Source organism: Myotis yumanensis, unplaced genomic scaffold (assembly GCF_028538775.1).
Source record: "Myotis yumanensis isolate MYYU_CA2020_CCGP unplaced genomic scaffold, mMyoYum1.0.hap1 SCAF_3, whole genome shotgun sequence".
Lineage (NCBI taxonomy): Eukaryota > Metazoa > Chordata > Mammalia > Chiroptera > Vespertilionidae > Myotis > Myotis yumanensis.
The window spans coordinates 189,142,351-189,161,524 of NW_027223754.1; the positions used below are offsets into that span (position 1 = coordinate 189,142,351).

The 19,174-nt window shown below is 47.3% G+C and overlaps 2 protein-coding genes across 3 annotated transcripts in view; both read right to left on the bottom strand.

Annotated features, from left to right (window-relative positions):
• FAM234B (family with sequence similarity 234 member B) overlaps positions 1-19,174 on the bottom strand; it is a 27,290-nt gene continuing 8,116 nt past the window's right edge. The window contains exons 4-13 of one of the 2 annotated variants that reach the window (XM_070410661.1): positions 15,960-16,148; positions 14,876-15,006; positions 13,503-13,650; positions 12,996-13,137; positions 10,647-10,790; positions 10,407-10,488; positions 7,505-7,660; positions 5,224-5,341; positions 3,060-3,280; positions 1-2,487 (exon numbers count right to left, since the gene is read on the bottom strand). In XM_070410661.1, coding sequence (XP_070266762.1) covers positions 2,482-2,487; positions 3,060-3,280; positions 5,224-5,341; positions 7,505-7,660; positions 10,407-10,488; positions 10,647-10,790; positions 12,996-13,137; positions 13,503-13,650; positions 14,876-15,006; positions 15,960-16,148 — 1,337 coding nt within the window. In that variant the 3' untranslated portion in view covers positions 1-2,481. Of the gene's footprint in view, positions 2,531-3,059; positions 3,281-5,223; positions 5,342-7,504; positions 7,661-10,406; positions 10,489-10,646; positions 10,791-12,995; positions 13,138-13,502; positions 13,651-14,875; positions 15,007-15,959; positions 16,149-19,174 lie in introns of both variants that reach the window. The other variant, XM_070410660.1, reaches the window with a different exon arrangement.
• On the bottom strand, positions 3,291-5,211 carry LOC139007320 (ATP synthase subunit ATP5MPL, mitochondrial-like). Its single transcript, XM_070410662.1, has one exon. It carries the CDS (start codon positions 3,874-3,876, stop codon positions 3,694-3,696), a length of 183 nt encoding a protein of 60 aa, XP_070266763.1. The 5' UTR covers positions 3,877-5,211; the 3' UTR covers positions 3,291-3,693.

Sequence of the window (19,174 nt, forward strand, 5' to 3'; positions counted from 1 at the left end):
TTCCTATTCATGGTATTTATTTGTTCTGTAACAGTTCACATTTTATTTATTTTTAAATCCTTATTGTTGACGGTATTACATATGTCTCCTTTTCCCCCCATTGACCTAACAGTTCACATTTTAAATAGTACTTCCTGACAACACAACCAGCTGGCTCTTCTTTAACATGGGCAATAAGGACAGCAATTCACATTCAAGGGTAGCAGACACCATCTGGGGGGTGGAGAGGGTTTCTAAGGGAAGGAAAGAGGAGAGACTGGGAGGAGAAAGACCCCTGCATTTGCAGAAGTCAGTACTATTTCTAGGGAACTGTCACATTGGCCTTGCTGGCAACCCCATGTTGGAAATGAAGAATGAAATCTGGGTGGGTGGTTGCCTGAGAGGAAAAGTTGTTTAGAGACACACTGAACAAGAAACCCGCAGCCACACTGGTCAGATGAAGCTTTCACCATCTCTGCCGCCATTTACACCTCCTGTACTGGCTGCAAGAGGGAGAGGAAACCTAGAGCTTGTACCATGTTTAGCAAAGAGAGTCAAACTTATCACAGTAAAAACAATCTATGTTAATTTGCAAACACACCATGAAGAATTTAGGGGCATTATGTTTTTCTAGCTTCCTCTTACATTGTTTCTGGGATTCACCCAGCACAACTACCTAAAACAATCCCCCTAAACCAGGTCCTCAGAAAACAACTTCACATGTTACTCCTGCCTAAAGGCCTCAACATGGATAGAGAACCAGGCTGAGGCCCACATGGGCCTCAAGTTTTAGGTATTCTGTCAACTATAAATGAGTCTTAGAATTCTCTACTAGACCTTACTCTTTTCTATCCAGGTAGATTCAAACCCTAGAAGTACATCTGGAATCATCCCCAGACTCCTGGGTATACTGTTAATGGTCCCTCAAGTTTGTAATAAGCTTGACCTACTCATGCCCCAACACATGCCTTCCAAAGTATTGAAACCAAATTTGCTTTCACAGACTTAAGGCAGCAAGGTGCCCAGAAACCTATAGCAAGGCCAACCTCAGGCCAGCCTACATGCCTGAGGGGAGCTATTGCTACCAACCTTCTGTGATGTCATAATGCCTAACAGGGTAGTTACTATCCTATCCCATCAATGTAGGCTCCCTAATTTTCTGTAATCTCTCTCTATTCTGAATTCCTTTATTAACACAAGTTAAAAAATATGGCCTCAAGTAAAGAGAGAACCCGAGTGGCACTCAGAGATGACTTATCGAAACTATTCACGAGGGAAAGCAGTTCTCCTCCAGTTAACACGGGATCTCGGCTAAATAGACATGACCTAGAAGTTTAGGAGAGAACTTAGTAGAAGAAGGGAGAACCACTGGAGAAAATTCTAAAGAACTTAACCAATTATAAAAGTTACAGTATTTACATAGGAGTTTTTCTCAAAATACAATGCTTCAAAGATTCTACCAGAAAAGAGGTGTGCAGGGCAAAAGAGATGCATCCTGGGCTCAGGAGCAAGAGGAAAGATCCAGAAACAGCTCTGCTCTCATGCAAGCAAAGCAAAAATATCCCTGAATAAAGGAGACCAAAAGAGAAGCGGTAAGGAGGAAATGCTAAGGAATCAGAGTAGAGATGAAGCAGAGAGGAGCGGATCTGCCTCAGTTGTTCCCGACTTCAGTTTTCCTCGATGTTGAGGACAGCATACACATAAGCACTTTCAACGTTACTGCAGTAAAAAGGATGAGGACCGGCAGAACAATTAAAACCACAGGGTAACATGTGGACCTCATCATTTGCTCCCCTTCTGATGGGAATATGGTGGTTCTATGGTTGGTCAATATATAGACGTGGGAAGGGTGAGGAGACAGGATACATAAGGAAGAGGTAAATGTAGGGTGGCTCACCCTGGCTCCCGCTATCAGTCTTTCTCACTCTGCTGAGGTTGGGAAAAAGCCGAGGAACAGGTGGGGAAAGTATGAGGAGAGGAATGATGAGTGGCTCTGACCATCAGAGGCAGGCCTCTGGGAGCCTCAAGATGACCAAACAAACCAAATGTATTTCAGGACAAGAAACTGAGTCCCTGGAGCTTAGGACATAGCTAGAAAATATTTCATCCCAACGCTGAAAACCACACACATATGGCATGATGCAAAACAAAATGCTCCAGTGAGGAACTTCCCTGGAACCTCCCAGCAAGAGTTTATAAGTTAGACATACAAAAACCAAAACAATTATTAGATTCACATTTCCAAATTATCCACACAGAGTGCCTAGAGGTGGGGGGGTTAATGCACAGGTTGAAAAAGTAGGTGAAACACCCCGACCACATGGTTCGTGCCGTTACGAAGAACTCCAACGTGCCTTCCAAAGGGCTCTGCCACCACCACGCAGAGGTGGCAAGAGGAGGGTGAAGTCGTCTTCCTTCTCTCCAAAGCACTGATTTTATACTGACAGGAGAGAAACAGCATCCGTTCTGCTCACTTCTTCTTAAACTAAAGGCTGCATCCGACTAGATCTAGGGAAAGGTGCAAGTATCAGTGGCTGGAATTTTCTTCATGCTACAGAAATGGAGGAAACCTAAAGGTCAGAATACTCCTCTATTTTCCTGTCCTTCTGTGCAGCTCCAACAGCTCATAAGTGTCCCTCCATAAAGGCCTAGAGACTTGCTCTTTTTTCCATGATAAGCTCTTCAATATTGAACTAGACCACAGAGGAGGGTTTTAGCATTTGAGCAAGGTAAATTCTATGTAACTGCCACAAGCCCAGCATGTCAGCATCACTAGCCTCTACCCAGAAAACACCAGTAGTATCCACCCACCTCGGTCACTGGGACAATAAAAACTATGGCCCCACCAATGTCCCTTAAGGGAGGTGGTACCATCTCCCTCTGAAAAGAACTGAGCATCATTTCTCAGTGGTAATGAAGCACCCTTAGAGAATAATAATGGTCTGAAACAACTGGTTCTTGACACCCAGCTACTCAAGAGGCTCCCATTCTCTCTCTTTTCTAAAGAGCACTGTTGAAGCTGGTAGAATTTGTCCTAAACCCTCAATAGTAACCAAATATTTGTGTCAGAAGCTATTCACCTGCAAGGGAGAATCAACAAACTTGATCCTAGAGAGGAATCGTCGCAGCTCCCCACGGCCAATTTTGGGGGTGGTCTCCTTGAGCTGGACCATCTGGCCCTCCATCAGTGCCCACCGCAGACTAAGCTTGCTGACCACCAGGGGTGCTGGATGGCCTTTGGAGCTTGGCCCTGTTGTCCTGGTAACATAAAAGGCATCTTTCCAGAGGTCGTTAATTCCAACTGAGGAAGGACAAAAACAAGAGCAGTTAACAAGGACCAGAGACTTCCACTAACAGAAGAGTGGTTTGGTTCGGCAAGCAGATTCAATCGTTCATTTATTCCTTCAGTAACTCATACAAGAAGTTTACTGAGCACCTTGTAGACGCAAGGCACTGAGCTAAACGGTGGGGTGTAGTGGCGAAGGGCTGGATGCCAGCAAAGCAACACATTCTTCTCAGCTTTTGTACCATAGTTTTTTCTCTCTCTCTCTCTCTCTCTCTCTTTTTTTTTTTTTTTTTTTTTTTGTCTCACAGGTATGTTTATTCATGCCAGCAAGGAAAGGGCACTTCTAGATACGGCGTGTCCCTCGCCCCCATCTAACAGCCAAGGTGTATGCGAGCTGACGCTCCCCCGCTGCGCACTGGGCTCAGCTGCTAGTGATGACCTTGAGCAGCCAGGGCACTCGAACCTTTCAGAGCTTTAGCTTTTTCATCCCCACTCCTGATCCTGTACACGATGAGGCCCATCAGCCCCATCCTCACCCAGATCTCCTGGTAAACCTGGGGGTAGTAGGGCTTCATGGGGACCCACACATTTTTAATGAGGCTCTGAAACATCTCGCCACAGGACCAACGTCTCGGGCTGCTGTGACCCGCACAGCCAGCTACTCGGTAAGGTCGCCGAACTGTACCATAGTTTCTCTTCAGCTGCTTCTAAGAAAGCCCCAAATCAGGAAACTAGAGGCTATACCAACTATGGTGCCAATTTGGTAGAAAAGTGAGCACAACAAGCTAGAAACTCTGAGAAATCCTAGATTGTCAGCACATGATCATATAAGCTATTACCTAGCCAGTGTTTATTTCGCCTCATCTTTAAAATATGTGTTGTAATAAAAATGGTCTTGATTCTTGATTACCATTATTAAATGTGCACTAACAGTATTTTATGCTAATATTTAAAAAATCGCTCATTTAGATCAAATTGCAGGATTTTGTAAGCTGACAGCTCCCTACTTGGCCCCCTACCACACACAAATCCTGTGGAGAGGTGTCTGCAAGTTCCCAATGTATCCCAGTAAGTCCAGAATGCATTAACTTCGACCTTAAGGCAAATAAGTTTCTAAGGAGAAAGCAAGTCTTTGAAGGGCAAGAGAATATGGAAAGACGTAAGGAACGTGACCAGCCTGGTCTTCCCCGTCCACCCCCAGCAGGAACAGATTCCCTGAGGCCAGCCTGAAGAAGGAACCTCTGGGGCAAGACCATCAGACACCTCCAGACTGGCAGGTAGCAGTGGCTGGGTTTTCAGGGCTCCGTTTCTGGAGTTAAAGGTCCCTAATATATGACCCCAATTTTGCTATATGATACTATTTAGATACATATATAAACACTTCCCCAAATGTTAACAGTCATGACGAGTGGTCTTTTTCCCTTTGCTTTTTCTCCTGGCTGCCATTTCTAGGCAATGGGCATGTTCCCTTTTACTAGTCAAAAGAGTCTCCACTGATCCTAAACCCATGCCCTGAGAAAACAGTCTACCTCCATCCTATCCCTCCAGTTAATTCTTTCTAAGCCTGGGCTCCTCGAGGGTCAAGAAACTACTCTTATTGTGCTCACAGCCCCTGGTGTAGTGCCTGGCATACAACGGGTGCTCAATAAACATCTGCTGAGTGAGTGGCTGCAGGAATCCCCACCACTGAGAGCCCTCTGGGAATGGCACTGCACTTCCCCCTCAGCTTGTGGCAGATGCAGAGGAGGTGGGTCCTCACCCTGTGAGCCTGGTGCACTTCCCAAAGGGAACGCTCCAGCAATGGCCCTGGGCACCAGAGACACCAAGGAAAACCAGTGGCTCAGCACCCCCCGTCTGAAAGCACACATCCTTCCCTTGGGGACCCGGTCTTCTCACACACAGCAGCACATCCGCTCCCCTCTCTGTGTACACAGACTCCCACCGTCACCAGGACTGACCCTCTGCAGCTGTTACTGTGCCTGTGGCATTGGCCAGATCCAGAAGAATTGAGGGGAACTCCGGATGCAGGAGGTAAAGGTGGTGAAGGCTGGGTGGCTCAGTTCCTAGGATGACATCCTGACAATGAGGAGCAAAAAGGAAAAGGAAAAGTAATTCTGTATTCCCACACGTGACAGTCCTCAGAGGAGACAGTGAGGTTACTCATTTCTCTCAGATGCTAAGCCCTGATCCCAAGGAGAAACTCCCAGACGTATGAGACATGTTCCAAAGAGCTCAAAATACTAACTTATCAATAACTTCTTCAAACCACTGTGGTTAGAAAATGCTTTCTCCCTTTTAAGAAAAGCAAAAGGAAGACAGGTAATGCACATGCCCCGGGACAGAAATCTGAGGTAGAGACCTCACAGTCTCCCACCTCCGGGAGCATTCCAGTGCTGGTTCATACCCTGCAGCAGGTGGGGATGTGTGCAGACAGCGATTATCTATGTATGAAATATAATGTGCTAACGACATTTCCTCTCATTGGATAGTAAAGCCAATTGCAAGTGTCAGGATATGAGTCACAAAAATCTTATTTACAGAAATGAAGAGAAGGCTGACCAGACAGAGCAAGTCATTGATTATAAAACAAAAATTCCAAGGCCTGAGTGCCAGTCTCCAAGCTCCCTGTGGCAGGATAAATGCACACTGGAACTTCCTGTAGCAGAGTAACTGCTGTGCAGGGATGATCTCCGGCAGGAGCACGCGGTGCAGCCACGCAGTGGCTACAGCACAAAAATGCCGTGGCTGCTCTACTGAGCTCCCCGGGAGCACCACCCCTTTCCTGGGATCCTCTTGGGTCTCCCCTCGAGGAGGAAGTGAAACCCTGAAAAATGACTATCCCCCCTGCTTCTATATTGTCAGCACATGGAGTCCACTGAGGAGAAGTGTGGGCGGGAGGCCAGCAGCCACCACACTCCCACCACACGCTCACAGAGCGGAAGAGGGCTTTTCCACACACCCTTAGGTCCCAGGCATGATGGGGCAGATCTCTGGCTTAGCTACCAGGACAAGAGAACAGCCAAACTCCTTCCTCACCACCTACAGCATAGGCCCAAATTCCTTGGCATGAAAACCAAGGTCTTACACCCTTTAATCCAAATCTGCTGTTTCCAGCCTCCTCCTACAATGACTTACCTGCCCACCCCATGCTTCGAGAATGTCTGGTGACTACCTAAACACATGCTGCACTTTGCTCTATTTAACCTCTGCCCATCTTACCCCCCTTCCCTCAGACAACTCCCCTACCCAGCTCCTTTCCTCCTGTTAGAACACTGTGTGCGCTTAGGAACCCCACTTGAATGCCACCTCTTCCATGAAAAACTCTCTAATCTTCCCAGACAAAATGAATCTCCTTTTCGCTTCCATCTGAAATTCTCTGTTTCCTATTTCCACATTTGTAACATCCGCCTTTGTTCTTTTCAGATGCTTACATCTGAGTCATCTGGTCCAAACCCCTCATTTTATTACATGAGAAAACCCCAAAAGTTAAGATGTTAGGTAAGCTGCCCATGGTCACATGTTAGGGAATAGCAGAGTTAAGACTATAATCTAGATATTAAGTCAATCTGATCCTCGATAAGAGGGAATATATTAGCACCATCATTCACGGATAAAGAGCTCGAAGCTCAGAGAAGTTAACTGACTTGTCTGACAGCACACAGTTGGTGAGCTCAGGGCTCTTCCTCCTTCGGTCTCTGCGTGCCCCCATCACTGGGGACCATCTCTCTTCTCTAGAGGTTCAGCACTGTTTCCAGTGTGTCCTGAGGTCCCTACAGAGAATGTGGTACCTGGCACAGAGTAGGTACTGGTCAACATGTGTTGAACGAAATCAAGGTGGGTCTCCCTAAAAACTCAGCGGCACCTCTTATTCTGCCTGACTCAGCAACAAAATACTACAATATGGCACGTAAGACGTTCTAAAATCCGCCTTCTATGTGTCAGATCTTCTCTCCCACAGTCTCCCCAAGTGAACTCTCACTTCAGCCGAGCTGGGCCCCTCTGTTGTAGCAGCAGCCAAGGGGCTGTGGTTGGCTGCCCCATGGCGTGGCTGGAAGGCAAAGGCGGGAAGCAGAGCTCAGGAGGAAGCAGGCTCCTGCTCTGCCCACTCAAAGGCTGCTTTGTTCTACCCACAACCACCTGGAGGTGTGGCTGGTCTAACGACAACTTCAGACCCAGCCAGCCCCACAGAGTGGCCACCACCCGACAAAGTGACAGAGGGACCCTCCCCGGCTCACTCACGGAATTGGAAGGTGCAGCTGGCAGCCCTTCAGCCCAAAAGAGGAAGACGGACTTCTGGTCTGAAGTAACTGCTGAGGTGGTCGGTGTTCTTTTCAAGTGACATGGAGCAGTGTAATTCCAAATAACAGAGCCAGAGTCCCCATCCACCACCATCATCTGTGAGAGAGAAGACAGTGAGGAGAGCCCGTCCTCAGAAGGGCAGCAGGCCCAGGGAATGAACACACACACACACACACACACACACACACACCAGGCCCAGGGGACACGAACACACACACGAACACACACACACACACACACCAGGCCCAGGGAAAACACACACACACACACCAGGCCCAGGGAACACGAACACACACACACACACACACACACACACACACCAGGCCCAGGGAACACGAACACACACACACACACACACACACACACACCAGGCCCAGGGGACACGAACACACACACACACACACACACACACACCAGGCCCAGGGAACACGAACACACACGAACACACACACACACACACACACACCAGGCCCAGGGAACACGAACACACACACACACACACACCAGGCCCAGGGAATGAACACACACACACACACACACACCAGGCCCAGGGAACACACACACACACACACACACACACACCAGGCCCAGGGAACACGAATACACACACGAACACACACACACACACACACACACCAGGCCCAGGGAACACGAACATACACACGAACACACACACACACACCAGGCCCAGGGAACACGAACACACACACACACACCAGGCCCAGGGAACACACACACACACACACACACACACACACACTCAAATAACATTTATTAACAGGCTGAAACAGACGCCAACAGCATCGCTCCATCCTGCTCCTTCCCTCCTACAGCGGCAGCAACGCTTCAGAACAATGATGTAGTGAACACCGTGTCCTGTGCGCTGTGCTGAGAGCTTTGTGGCATGTGTAGCTCAGCCCCAGGGTAGTCTCACATTTAAAAGAGCACAGTCCAAACAGGCGAAAAATAAATTAAGAGAAAACGCACTCCTTAGCTGCATCTCTCACAGGATAATTTTAGAAACTGAATCCATAATCCCTGGCAGCATTTCTAGCTCCCTTCCCCACAAACACCTCGCACCCAACAGTTGCAGAGCCTGTCACCTGACAAAACTCCCCCATCTACCTCTAGCCCAGTGTCTTTCGCCCGTTCTCCTCAGTGTCTCTGTTCCTCAGTGTGGGGAAAAGACTACATACACCTCTTTCCACCATCACTTCCCTATTCTTCCAGTCTCTAGGGTCCTGCCCTTCTCCGCCCATGCTCAGACTCAGCCTCACATAGGTCCTGGGAAGACAAACTCCTCTGAGTGAGCAGACAGGAAAATGGGCTCACAGTTCAAGATTCCCTTTGATAGTCTTGGGAAGAAAAGAAGTCTAGAGACACAGCACTGAACAATTTTATCCAGTCGTGCGTATTATTTCATTTAGCTGCCACAATAACCCTATGAAGTAGCAGGCAGTGTTGTTACCCATTTTACAGATGCAGTAACTTCAGCTAGGCAAAAATTATGTAAATGGCCCAAGGTCACCAATAAACAGTGGAGCCAGGATTAAAACCCAGGTCTTAACCAACCTACTCTATATACCCTCTCCCTCAGTCCTGCCAGGAATGCCAATGAACATTCCAATCTCTACCTGAAGTTCCTTTGAAAGACAATCAGACATTGCTTCCAGAAGGCTCTCCCTGAAGTGACACTTGATCATCGGATCTGTCCTCTGCTCGTGACCGAAAAACCCTATAGTGTCCACACCTCACCCAAATTCTGCAGTTTTGCTTTCAACACCCTCCATCAGCTGACTGTATCCTGACCTCCCTGGCGGGAACTCTCAGCCCATCCTTATCCGTCCATCCAGGAAACCTCTTCTCTGCCCCTATGGTTCTGCACATCCAACCCCCGACCACCATGAAGCATCTCTTGACTCCTTCACTCATCTGCTCTCCATGTCCCCGCGGCAGTGGAGCCTCCATTACAGCACAATGTGGTAGAGCTGTGTGCGAACAGCACCCCACTGACTATGAGTTACAGACAGTGGCCTGGCCTTCATTCACAGTGTTCTCCAGCACATCATCTGCGTATCCAGCACAGAATTGGGCACCCTTTAGAGGTGATGATTGAGTGTGTGTTGAATTCGCTCTCAGGGAACTATGAGCAATATATAGATCCATATTTTACAGTGAAGATAAACCAAAAAGCTAGGTCAATTATCAAAAGGAAAACGTGAAAACTCTTGTTCTGCTTCTAATGTTCAAGAAATGAAAACTGCCTATCCAATCGTTATATCCTCACGTTACGCAAACTCACGTAAAATGAGAAAGAACTATCCCGTGTCCTCGGGACATGCCATGCCTTTCTGTTGCTGGGCCTCTCTCTTGGTGTTCCTGGCCTGGCATGCTTCCCCATCCACCCCTCTCACAGGATACACTTCAACTTTCAAGTCCCTGCTCATCCTTCCCTCTTCTATAAAGTCCTCCATAACAACCCAGCCTCCACAGACATCCTGCCTTCTCTGAAATCTTAGGTGTATATTGGATGCACAGAGTATTACATTTATTTACACCTGCCTTCCCCCATGGCAAAAGGCTCCTACTGCCTCGCTGTAAGTGAGGAATCCACGAGAAGGTCTCCTGTGCAGGAGGAAGGTTAGCCAGAAAAGCTTCCAATGCTACAGACTTTAGCACCGAGTTGTGAGTTTTCACTTGATCCATTCAGCTAGACTTTGAGTTCTTTGAAGGAAGGAACCTATTTTAGGTTCTCTTTATTTCTCCCAGTGCCTAGCGCAAAGCTGCACACAACGTATATACTTTATATGTGTTCTGACTGATTTGAGTCCCAGGGATTTACCTTTTTCATCCCGACTCCATCCTGTATCTGCAGGAGGAAGTCTAACGTCTGATCGTCAGTGAAATACCCAGGAGTGGGCTGGCTACAAATGAGAACAAGGTATGAGAGTGACGGTGAGTAAGAAAACGAGAAAAACAAGGACCTCCTTCCCTCCCTTCTCCTGCATCAGCCCCAGATATCAAACAATTGTTCTGGGAAGTGGTTCAAAGCAGCAAACGTGAGAAGGAGCGCACTGCCAACCTGTGTAGGCCCTGGAGACTCAGGGTCCAGTGTGGTGTGAGGTTCTGCCCCCGAAGCAGGACGAGGGCCTGTCCGCTTGTGATCAGGAGGTTGCTGCAGTTGGAATCCGGTGCCTTCACCATCTGGAGCAGCTCAACACCGTCGCTGAATCACCAAGACCCCGACAGTCAGTCTCTGGATTAGATGAGGCTCCTGACCCACTTGTTCTGACCTTTTCTCTTGGTATATAGGTTTGTATAACTTCTATATTCATCTCCCACAATTAGGTGAAGTCTGCTGTTCAGTGAACTCTCATTTTCCTACCTTTAGAAACCAAGAATCCCTAGAAAATCCACACAAGTTCATAAGGAACTCACAGAGGTGCCACACACCACTCATGTTGGACACTCTGGGAAAGAAAACAGAGCCAAAGAGAGCAGCAGGGAAGGGAGGTGCGGATCTGGGCAGGAGTCCTGAAATTGCCATTAAGCGTGGACAGCGACTTCTGGTAAATACACACAGCATCATATTATTTCTTTCTCTGCACAACTGGGACCATTTAACATCTGTCAAATTCACTGGAACAATAGGACACTGCCTCAGAAAATGATTGAAAACTCCCAGTATCAAAGAATGAAGACAATTATTACTAAACTAGAGGCCCGGTGCACAAAAATTTGTGCACTCGGGGGGGGGGGGGGGGTCCCTCAGCCCGGCCTATGCCCTCTTGCAGTCTGGGACCCCTCAGAGGATGTCCACCTGCTGGCTTAGGCCCTCTCGCTGGGGGATCGGGCCCAAGCTGGCAGTCAGACATCCCTCTGGCAGCCCGGCAGCCCTCAGGGGATGTCCATTTGCCAGCGGGGAGCAGGCCGAAGCTGCAGTTGGACATCCTTAGCGGACATCCTTAGCGCTGCTGAGGAGGCGGAAGAGGCTCCTGCCACCACCGCTGTACTGGCAGCCATCAGCCTGGCTTGTGGCTGAGCAGAGCTCCCCCTCGGGGAGCGCACTGACCACCAGGGGGCAGCTCCTGCATTGAGCGTCTGCCCCCTGGTGGTCAGTGTGTGTCATAGTGACCAGTCATTCCCAGTCCTTCTGCTGTTAGGGTCAGTTTGCATATTACCCTTTTATTATATAGGCTAGAGGCCTGGTGCATGGGTGGGGGCCAGCTGGTTTGCCCTGAAGGGTGTCCCGGATCAGGGTGGGGGTCCTGCTGGGGTGCCTGGCCAGCCTGGGTGAGGGGCTGATGGCTGTTTGCAGGCTGGTCAAGACCCCCCCCAATGGGGACCCTCACCCCATGGAGGTTTGGCCAGCCTGGGTGAGGGGCTGATGGCTGTTTGCAGGCTGGCCACACCCCCTTTAGGGTTGGGGGTCCCCACTGGGGTGACTGGCCAGTCTGGGTGAGGGGCTGAGGGCCGTTTTCAGGCTGGCTAAGCCCCCCTGACGACAGAAGCTCCCAGCCTCTCCTTTTTTTTTTTTTTTAATTCTGGGATTTATTTACCCTCTATAATTGAAACTTTGTAGCCTTGAGAGGAGCTCAGAGCCAGCTAGGGCGGGTAAGAGGGAAGCTTGGCTTCCTCCATCACCAGGGGCAACCCACTCCTGCTCGCTCCAGCTCCGTGGCCACGGCGGGCTGAAAGCAGGTATCTGGGGTTTATTTACCTTCTATAATTGAAATATTGTTGCTTTGAGTGGAGCTCAGAGCTGGGCCGTGGAAGGCGGGAAGCTTGGCTTCCTCCATCATTGGGGCAACCAAGCCTCCTGCTTGCTCCAGCTCAGTGGCTGCCAGCCGCCATCTTGGTTGAGTTAATTTGCATATAGTTGCTTTGATTGGCTGGTGGGTGTGGCTTAAGGCGTGGTGAAGGTACGGTCAATTTGCATGTTTGTCTTTTATTAGTGTAGATGGGTAAAATCCACTGCATATGACAAACTACATGCTTTTAGTTAAGAAGGAAACTAAAATCAAAAAAAAAATTTCATGCATGCTATTCCTGCTTCTGCCAAAATGACTCTTCAACTAAGAGAAAAATACAGGAAAAGGAGGGTAGATATTTCAGCAGTTTGACAGTGATTTTAAATAAACCTATCCCCCTAATTTAAAGTTCCCCAGCCTCACCCCAACTCAGAACCTAAACCAATATCCTTCTTTCCAACCTACGTGCAAAGGGGTCACACATCATAGTCACTAACACACAGATAGCAACACAGTATGTTATCGAGAAAATTTCTCACTCACTGAGACCGGAAAAGAAGGTAATAGCTTAAGACTATCACTGCTTCCCCCCAAACCTCTGCCCACATATTCACCAGCCCAACCAAACTCAGAGACTCCATGGCACGTGAGAGCTTGAAAGCTCAATGACAAGGTCCTACCTGTAAATGTCAATGAGTTCTGACAGGTTGATGGATCTTCGCTTCTCCCATTCTGGCTCTTCTATCTGCAGAGAAGGTGGTGAGCTGTCTCGATTTTGGGCCTGAACAAAAATGTCCCGCAGGGCGACAGCTTGGATATTTCCTAGCATCACAGGAAGAGCCAACACTGAGAAGCTGAATTTAATAGGCCTCCCCCAGGATGAGGATCTGAGAGAGACTTAGGGCCTGATGAGATGGGTCTACCATAGCCCGCCCAGACTGGTCCAACAAGGAGTGAACCGGGAATGATTATATAGGTGCTGGACAAAGAGTCTTCTCTTTGGAGAAGGCAGCAAAGGGGGAGCAGAGTGAATGACCTACAATAGGCGGGGCAGTGAGCACTCCCTGCTATAGGAGGTGATGAAAGGGCTGGTGTCAGCAATTCCCCAGCTTTCACCAGTCTCACAAAAGAAGCCTAATCACCTACATCCATGGGGAACAGTAGCAAAAACCAGCCTTGCTTCTTACCAAAGCCAAAGAGGATGTAGACAGCCCCATTGGCGGTGATGTAGACCTGAGGACCAATCAGATTCCCCTCTCCCACGATGCTGTACTTCACAGGCCGGCCCACTGGACTCCCTGTCTGGCCAGACACCAGCAGAAAGCACACATCTGGCTGAAGAATTGAAAGAAGGGGGTCCAGTCAACAGAAGCCCTACTGTTTCCCCATCATAGTTTCTCCACATAATCATCGCTTCATTGTTAGCTAAGGATTCAGAAACACTTTCCAAAGTTGGAAAACACCTAGCCCAAGTGCTTTACTTTATTCCCTGGAAGTAAGAAAGAGAGGCAAATGTTAGACACCCGCAAAGGGCATCTTGACGGTAGCTCAGGCAATTTCTCTGAAGTACAGTTTTGGCTGATGAACAGTCTCTTGAGACCAGAATTCTAGCTCAGAGCTAAACACACGACAGCTGACCCCTGGTCTCTGCTCTCATACCCAGAAATCCTCAGTAATATTTGGTCCCAGCAAGAATCAATGCAGACACTGATCCCCCATCATAACATCACATACCTGGCCTGGCCACTCTCAACCTTACTCTCAAACAAAGATGGGCAAACTTTCTGTGAAAGGCCAGATGGTAAATACTTTAGGTTTTGCAAGCCAAATGGTTTCTGTAGTAACTACTCTACCACTACAGTGTGAAAGTGGCCATAGATAATAAATACATGTGTGCCAATAAAACTTTATTTACAAAAAAAACAGCAATGGGCCACATCTGGCCTGCAGGCAATAATTTGCTAACCCCTACTCTAGAGGATTTTCTTTTAGTGAGAGTCACTGGTTGGGAAATATGAGGACTGTATCAATATCCTGACCTCAGTAAAGCTTTTAACAAAGTTTATCATCCTGAGTTCTTATGCATAAGATAAAGACAAGTGATTTTCAGTGTACCAGAGGAGGAGTCAGTGACAATGCAGAGGGAGGTTTTAGTGGAATGTCACAGCACTCTGCTTTTGTCCCAATACTATTCGTCATTCCTATCAAGGTCATGGGTTTGATTGGACACAACACGAACCAAATCTGATTTGGCCATAGACTGTAAAAATAAAAACATCACCATAGTAAGTCTATAGCAAGGCCACAAAGCTACAAAGTGATAATTATTCAGAATTCACACACAGATCTCTCTGGCTGCAAAGCTCCACCTGTCAGAGTTAGTGGAACCATAATGAAACCGCCAGGGAAATGGGTTCATAATGGTAATTTATCCATTCGATTTAAAGCTAAGCCCTTGTAATAAGAGGTTTCAAGCAGCATTTATAACAACAATACTAGGAACTAACTAAAGTTAAAGTGCTCCCTGTAGGAAACACAAGGACCATTTTATACAGCATACCTGTGAGTCCCCAACAGCCAGAACCACAAGATCTCGAACGCCATCTTCGTCCACATCTGGCAGTACCACCCCTGGGGCAGCCAGGGTACCGTTGGATAGGTAGTTTGGGTTTAAAGTCCAAATGGCTTTCCCTAGGGAAGGACAAATAGGCTGATCACAGTGATGGCTTTCTGCCTCCTGAAAAGGTGGCCACAACACCACCAGGCCAGAAAAGAGAAACTCAGTGGCCAAACAACAGATAGTAACTCCTACTTCCTTTTTACCTTACTAGGACGAATGGAGCAGGGAGTGTGAGATGAAATCCCCAAGTACCTAGCTAACGTCTCCCCGGGAGAGAGGAGCCCATTTGTCTGGGACAGAGGAATTGATCTGGGATTATTACAACTATTAAGGAACCACCAGGGCAGCCAACCAGAAAACTAACTCTCTCTCCCTCCTACCATGTGTTCACCTGAGTAGAGAAATCAAGCGTAGATTTTCAACATGACCTCAGCTCTAGAGTTAACTTGCATGCAATCCTTTTCCATTCAGAACTACCCAGGACCAAACTCCAACCTCTAAAATTGGGAAGGATGATATTTATTCAGTCCAAGGTGTTAACAAGCATACCGGCAGTATACTTATGACTCTGTAAAGAGCCTTCATTACATATACTTCTTTTTCATACCTTTTGTCATGTATGTCTACATGCAATAGGAAGATAAAAAGCCAAACAACATGCCTCAACAAACCTTACTTTCTCCACTGACATATTTTTAAGTAGTTGATGCCCAAGTTCACACATGGACCCCATAGCTATCAAATATGAAGAGGCAACGCTCAGCTGTCTTTTGTGCAAAGAACAGAGTAAGGAGACTATCTAGCAACCAAAGGCCTCAAGGTAGTTTCCGTTCAGGTTAAACTGTGGATCTAGCACTCAACCTATTCCAACCCTTTCTGTTATCTCCCTAAAATAACCACCTTCCAAAGCAGTAAATCAGATTTCCCACCATGTGAGAGTGGAAAGGTCCTCCCCCACCAGACTGTTCTAATCCGAGACCATGGCTCACTGGAGCAGAAACTTTTTGTGGCAAATGATCTTCACCTGATGTCGCATTGAATGCACTGAACATCTTGTGCATCCCTGTCACAAGGCAGATGGTCCCGGCCACGCTTCCTGGCATCAGATCCAAACATGTAATATCTCGAGCCTCCTCAGGGAGAGGACTAGACCAGAGTGTGCTGCCGTTCATCCCCGAAAGGCACACGAGAACAGCAGGTGGCCTTGAGACACCTAAAAGCACACAAAAGAGAGAAGAAATGAAAGGAGGCAGAGGAAAGAAGTAGAGATGAGCAGGAGGCCAGAAAACCAAAAGTAAGTGGTGGTAAGGCAGCAACCCACACCTATGTACTCGGCTCCCTCCCATATTTCTGGTAACAAGGTCTGAAAACAGAGCTTGTCCCGTCCTGTCTGCTCAACACATCTCGTCCAGGACAAGAGCCCTGGACCTCCTCCAGGCTGCCTTATGCAACTCCACGCTTGCACCTCCCCCAACACCTTTGCTCCCATGCCTGTCACCTGAGCCCAACAAAATACTGACATCCTTAAGGATAAAAGCTATTGCATTAATTTCTGTACCTCCAGTACCTTACAAAATACTGGTACATGGCAACCAATTGTTGTCTGAATAAAGACAGGAACAAAAAAAAATTGAGAATGTGAAAAAGTTGAGAACAACAACAACAATAAAAAAACCAAACTGGGAGGGAAAAGTATGCTCAGAAAAATGAGGCTACTAGACTAGACTATCTGCAGAGCAGGGAGCAAAATACCTGGATTCTAATTATCACTAGCAAATGCTCTCTGGGGGCAAAAATATATATATTTTCTTAAATAAACCTTAAGATTACACTTAACAACAATCAGTAGGTAGGTCTTCCTGGCCTAGAGTTCATTGAAATTAGCTGATTTGGCCCCAATCAATAAAGAATACTACCTGGGAAAATTTAATACCTAGGTCCAAGGATAGCTGGTAAAGGACTGGAGTAGCTCACCTCTTCAATAAATAATCCTTTATGTCAATCAAAAGCAGAATAGTAACTTTCTCTGGTGCCAGTTTTACAATCACTTTCAGTACTAACCTATCTCACACACTTTCCACCTCCAGCAATAACTGATACAGCAACAACTAACACAGCTTCGTGGCCCCTATTCCTCAGTGCTGCTAATTAAAATCACAAGCTGAAAACAAGGGTCAAACGGTAGCTCACAGTTTCAGCCGTGGTTGCCAGAAGCAGTGGCACACATGACAAGTCGTGGTGATAAATGTTAACAGCCTGACTTCTCATGGATGCTCTGACATACTGCCCTTCCCCCTAAGGGGCCCAATGACTCTACATCAATTCTCTGACATCTTTTTCTGGATGGTGATGGGTTATCCCTTCCCCATTAGTCCATGACTCCCTCAGGAAAAGACCACACTCATTTTGTTTAGATCAATATAACCAGCACAGCTCTGCTTAAGGTACACAGCAGACATTCAATACGTAGTCACTGAATGAATGGATGGACAACAGAACAAACAAAAATGCAATCCTTCTTATGTTCAGGGGCACAGAGCTTTGAACCCACTGTCTGGGGTTAAGGGCAGCAGTTTGACATAGGGTCAAAAAACATGAACTCCACAGCCAGACTCCCAGGATTTGGATCCCAGCTCTGCCATTTACCGGCTGGGGGACACTGGGCAAGTTCCTTAGCTTCACTATGCCTCAGTTTCCTCATCTGCAAACAGGGAATAATTATATTGTCTACCTCATGGGACTGAGATGAGGGATAAATTCATCCATCATATATGTTATAGACTTCATATGGTGCACAGCACATACATTAGTGATGTTATTAATTTTACAATCTATGGCCAAATCAGGCTAGTTTGTATTGTATCCAACTTAAACCTATGACCTTGTCACTGTGAATCCTGATACGTAGCAAACCATACAAATAACAAATGACGAAAAAGAAATCTCTAAATCTAAGCGTGGGTCGGGGAAAAGTTTTACTTCAAAGGCTAGCTAATGAGTCATAGGCAGGAAAAAAAATATAACTCAGGTTCAATCACATAGTCAGCATTTTGCCTGGAGGTTCTCTCTGGAACAGATTTATCCCCAAATGGCTTCTACTTAGGGCACAAGCCCCCAAAAGGTATTTCTTATAAGAGGGGCACATAGCCTAGAATTTTCTAGAATAGACTTGGATGTTTATTCCAGGGCCTGAATGATTCAAGAGTAGTTACTAGTGCATCCTCAACCTCAAACTTGAGTTCCTCTATCAGCTCACAGACTATAGTTCTAAACTCCTTTAACAGAGGCCGCGAGACCAGCCAAAGCTCCCGTGGACCTATGCTGAAAACCCAACACTTTATTTCTTTCTTCTGCAGTTGATCTGTGTAACAGCTGGGGTCCCAGGAAACAGACATTCAATTAGGATAGGTTGTGAAAGGTTTACTAAAGAGACAAGATGTGGTCAAGGTATAGGAAAACCACCAGGAATAGTAAAGCCCTCAGAACTGTTACTGCTCCCAGGCCCAGAGGGACAGTGGAGAAAGTGATTACTGGAATCCAGAAAAAGCAAGTCCTGTAAGAGGACCACCTTGACAGGAGCTGCAACCTGTGATCAAGGATGTAGCCAGGCTGAGGTAATCCGTCAGGGAGGAGCCAGAGGAATTCTCATTCATTCTCTCTCTCTCTCTCTCTCTCTCTCTCTCTCTCTCTCTCTCTCTCTCCCTTCCTCCCTCCCTCTCATTCCAATTTCTTCCCTGTGTTCCCCATTGGCCAAACCCAACTGGAATTCCACAGGCAAGGGAGATGCTGACATATTCCATGCATAATCCTCCCCAAGCAGAAAGCAGAATGGAGAACAGAGACAAAGAGAGTAAACAGGAGTAAAAGGAAAACTACTAGGCAAGATGTAAGTGTGATATATTAGTATGTGAACAAAAGCTTTCTGCTGGGGATGGGAAGGTAGGAGAGTCAACATTTACTGTAACCTAAGAGGCAATGGAAAATGGATTGGGAGAAAACTCAAGAAACCTCAGTACTAATGCTGAGCACTGCAGGCACGTGGGCAAGTTGCTTCCTCTCTGGCCTCAGCTTCCTCCCTGGACTGGTGACCACGAAGAGTTCCTTCCAGCTGGAGAGCTCTATGGTTCCTTGACTGAGTGGTATTTAGAAGCGGGAACTTCCTGCTGGGGGTTATCTTGTGTGACAGCTCGTGGTGCCTTCCTATTCAGGGCAGGCCCTTTTCTACACGGCCCCTTGGGA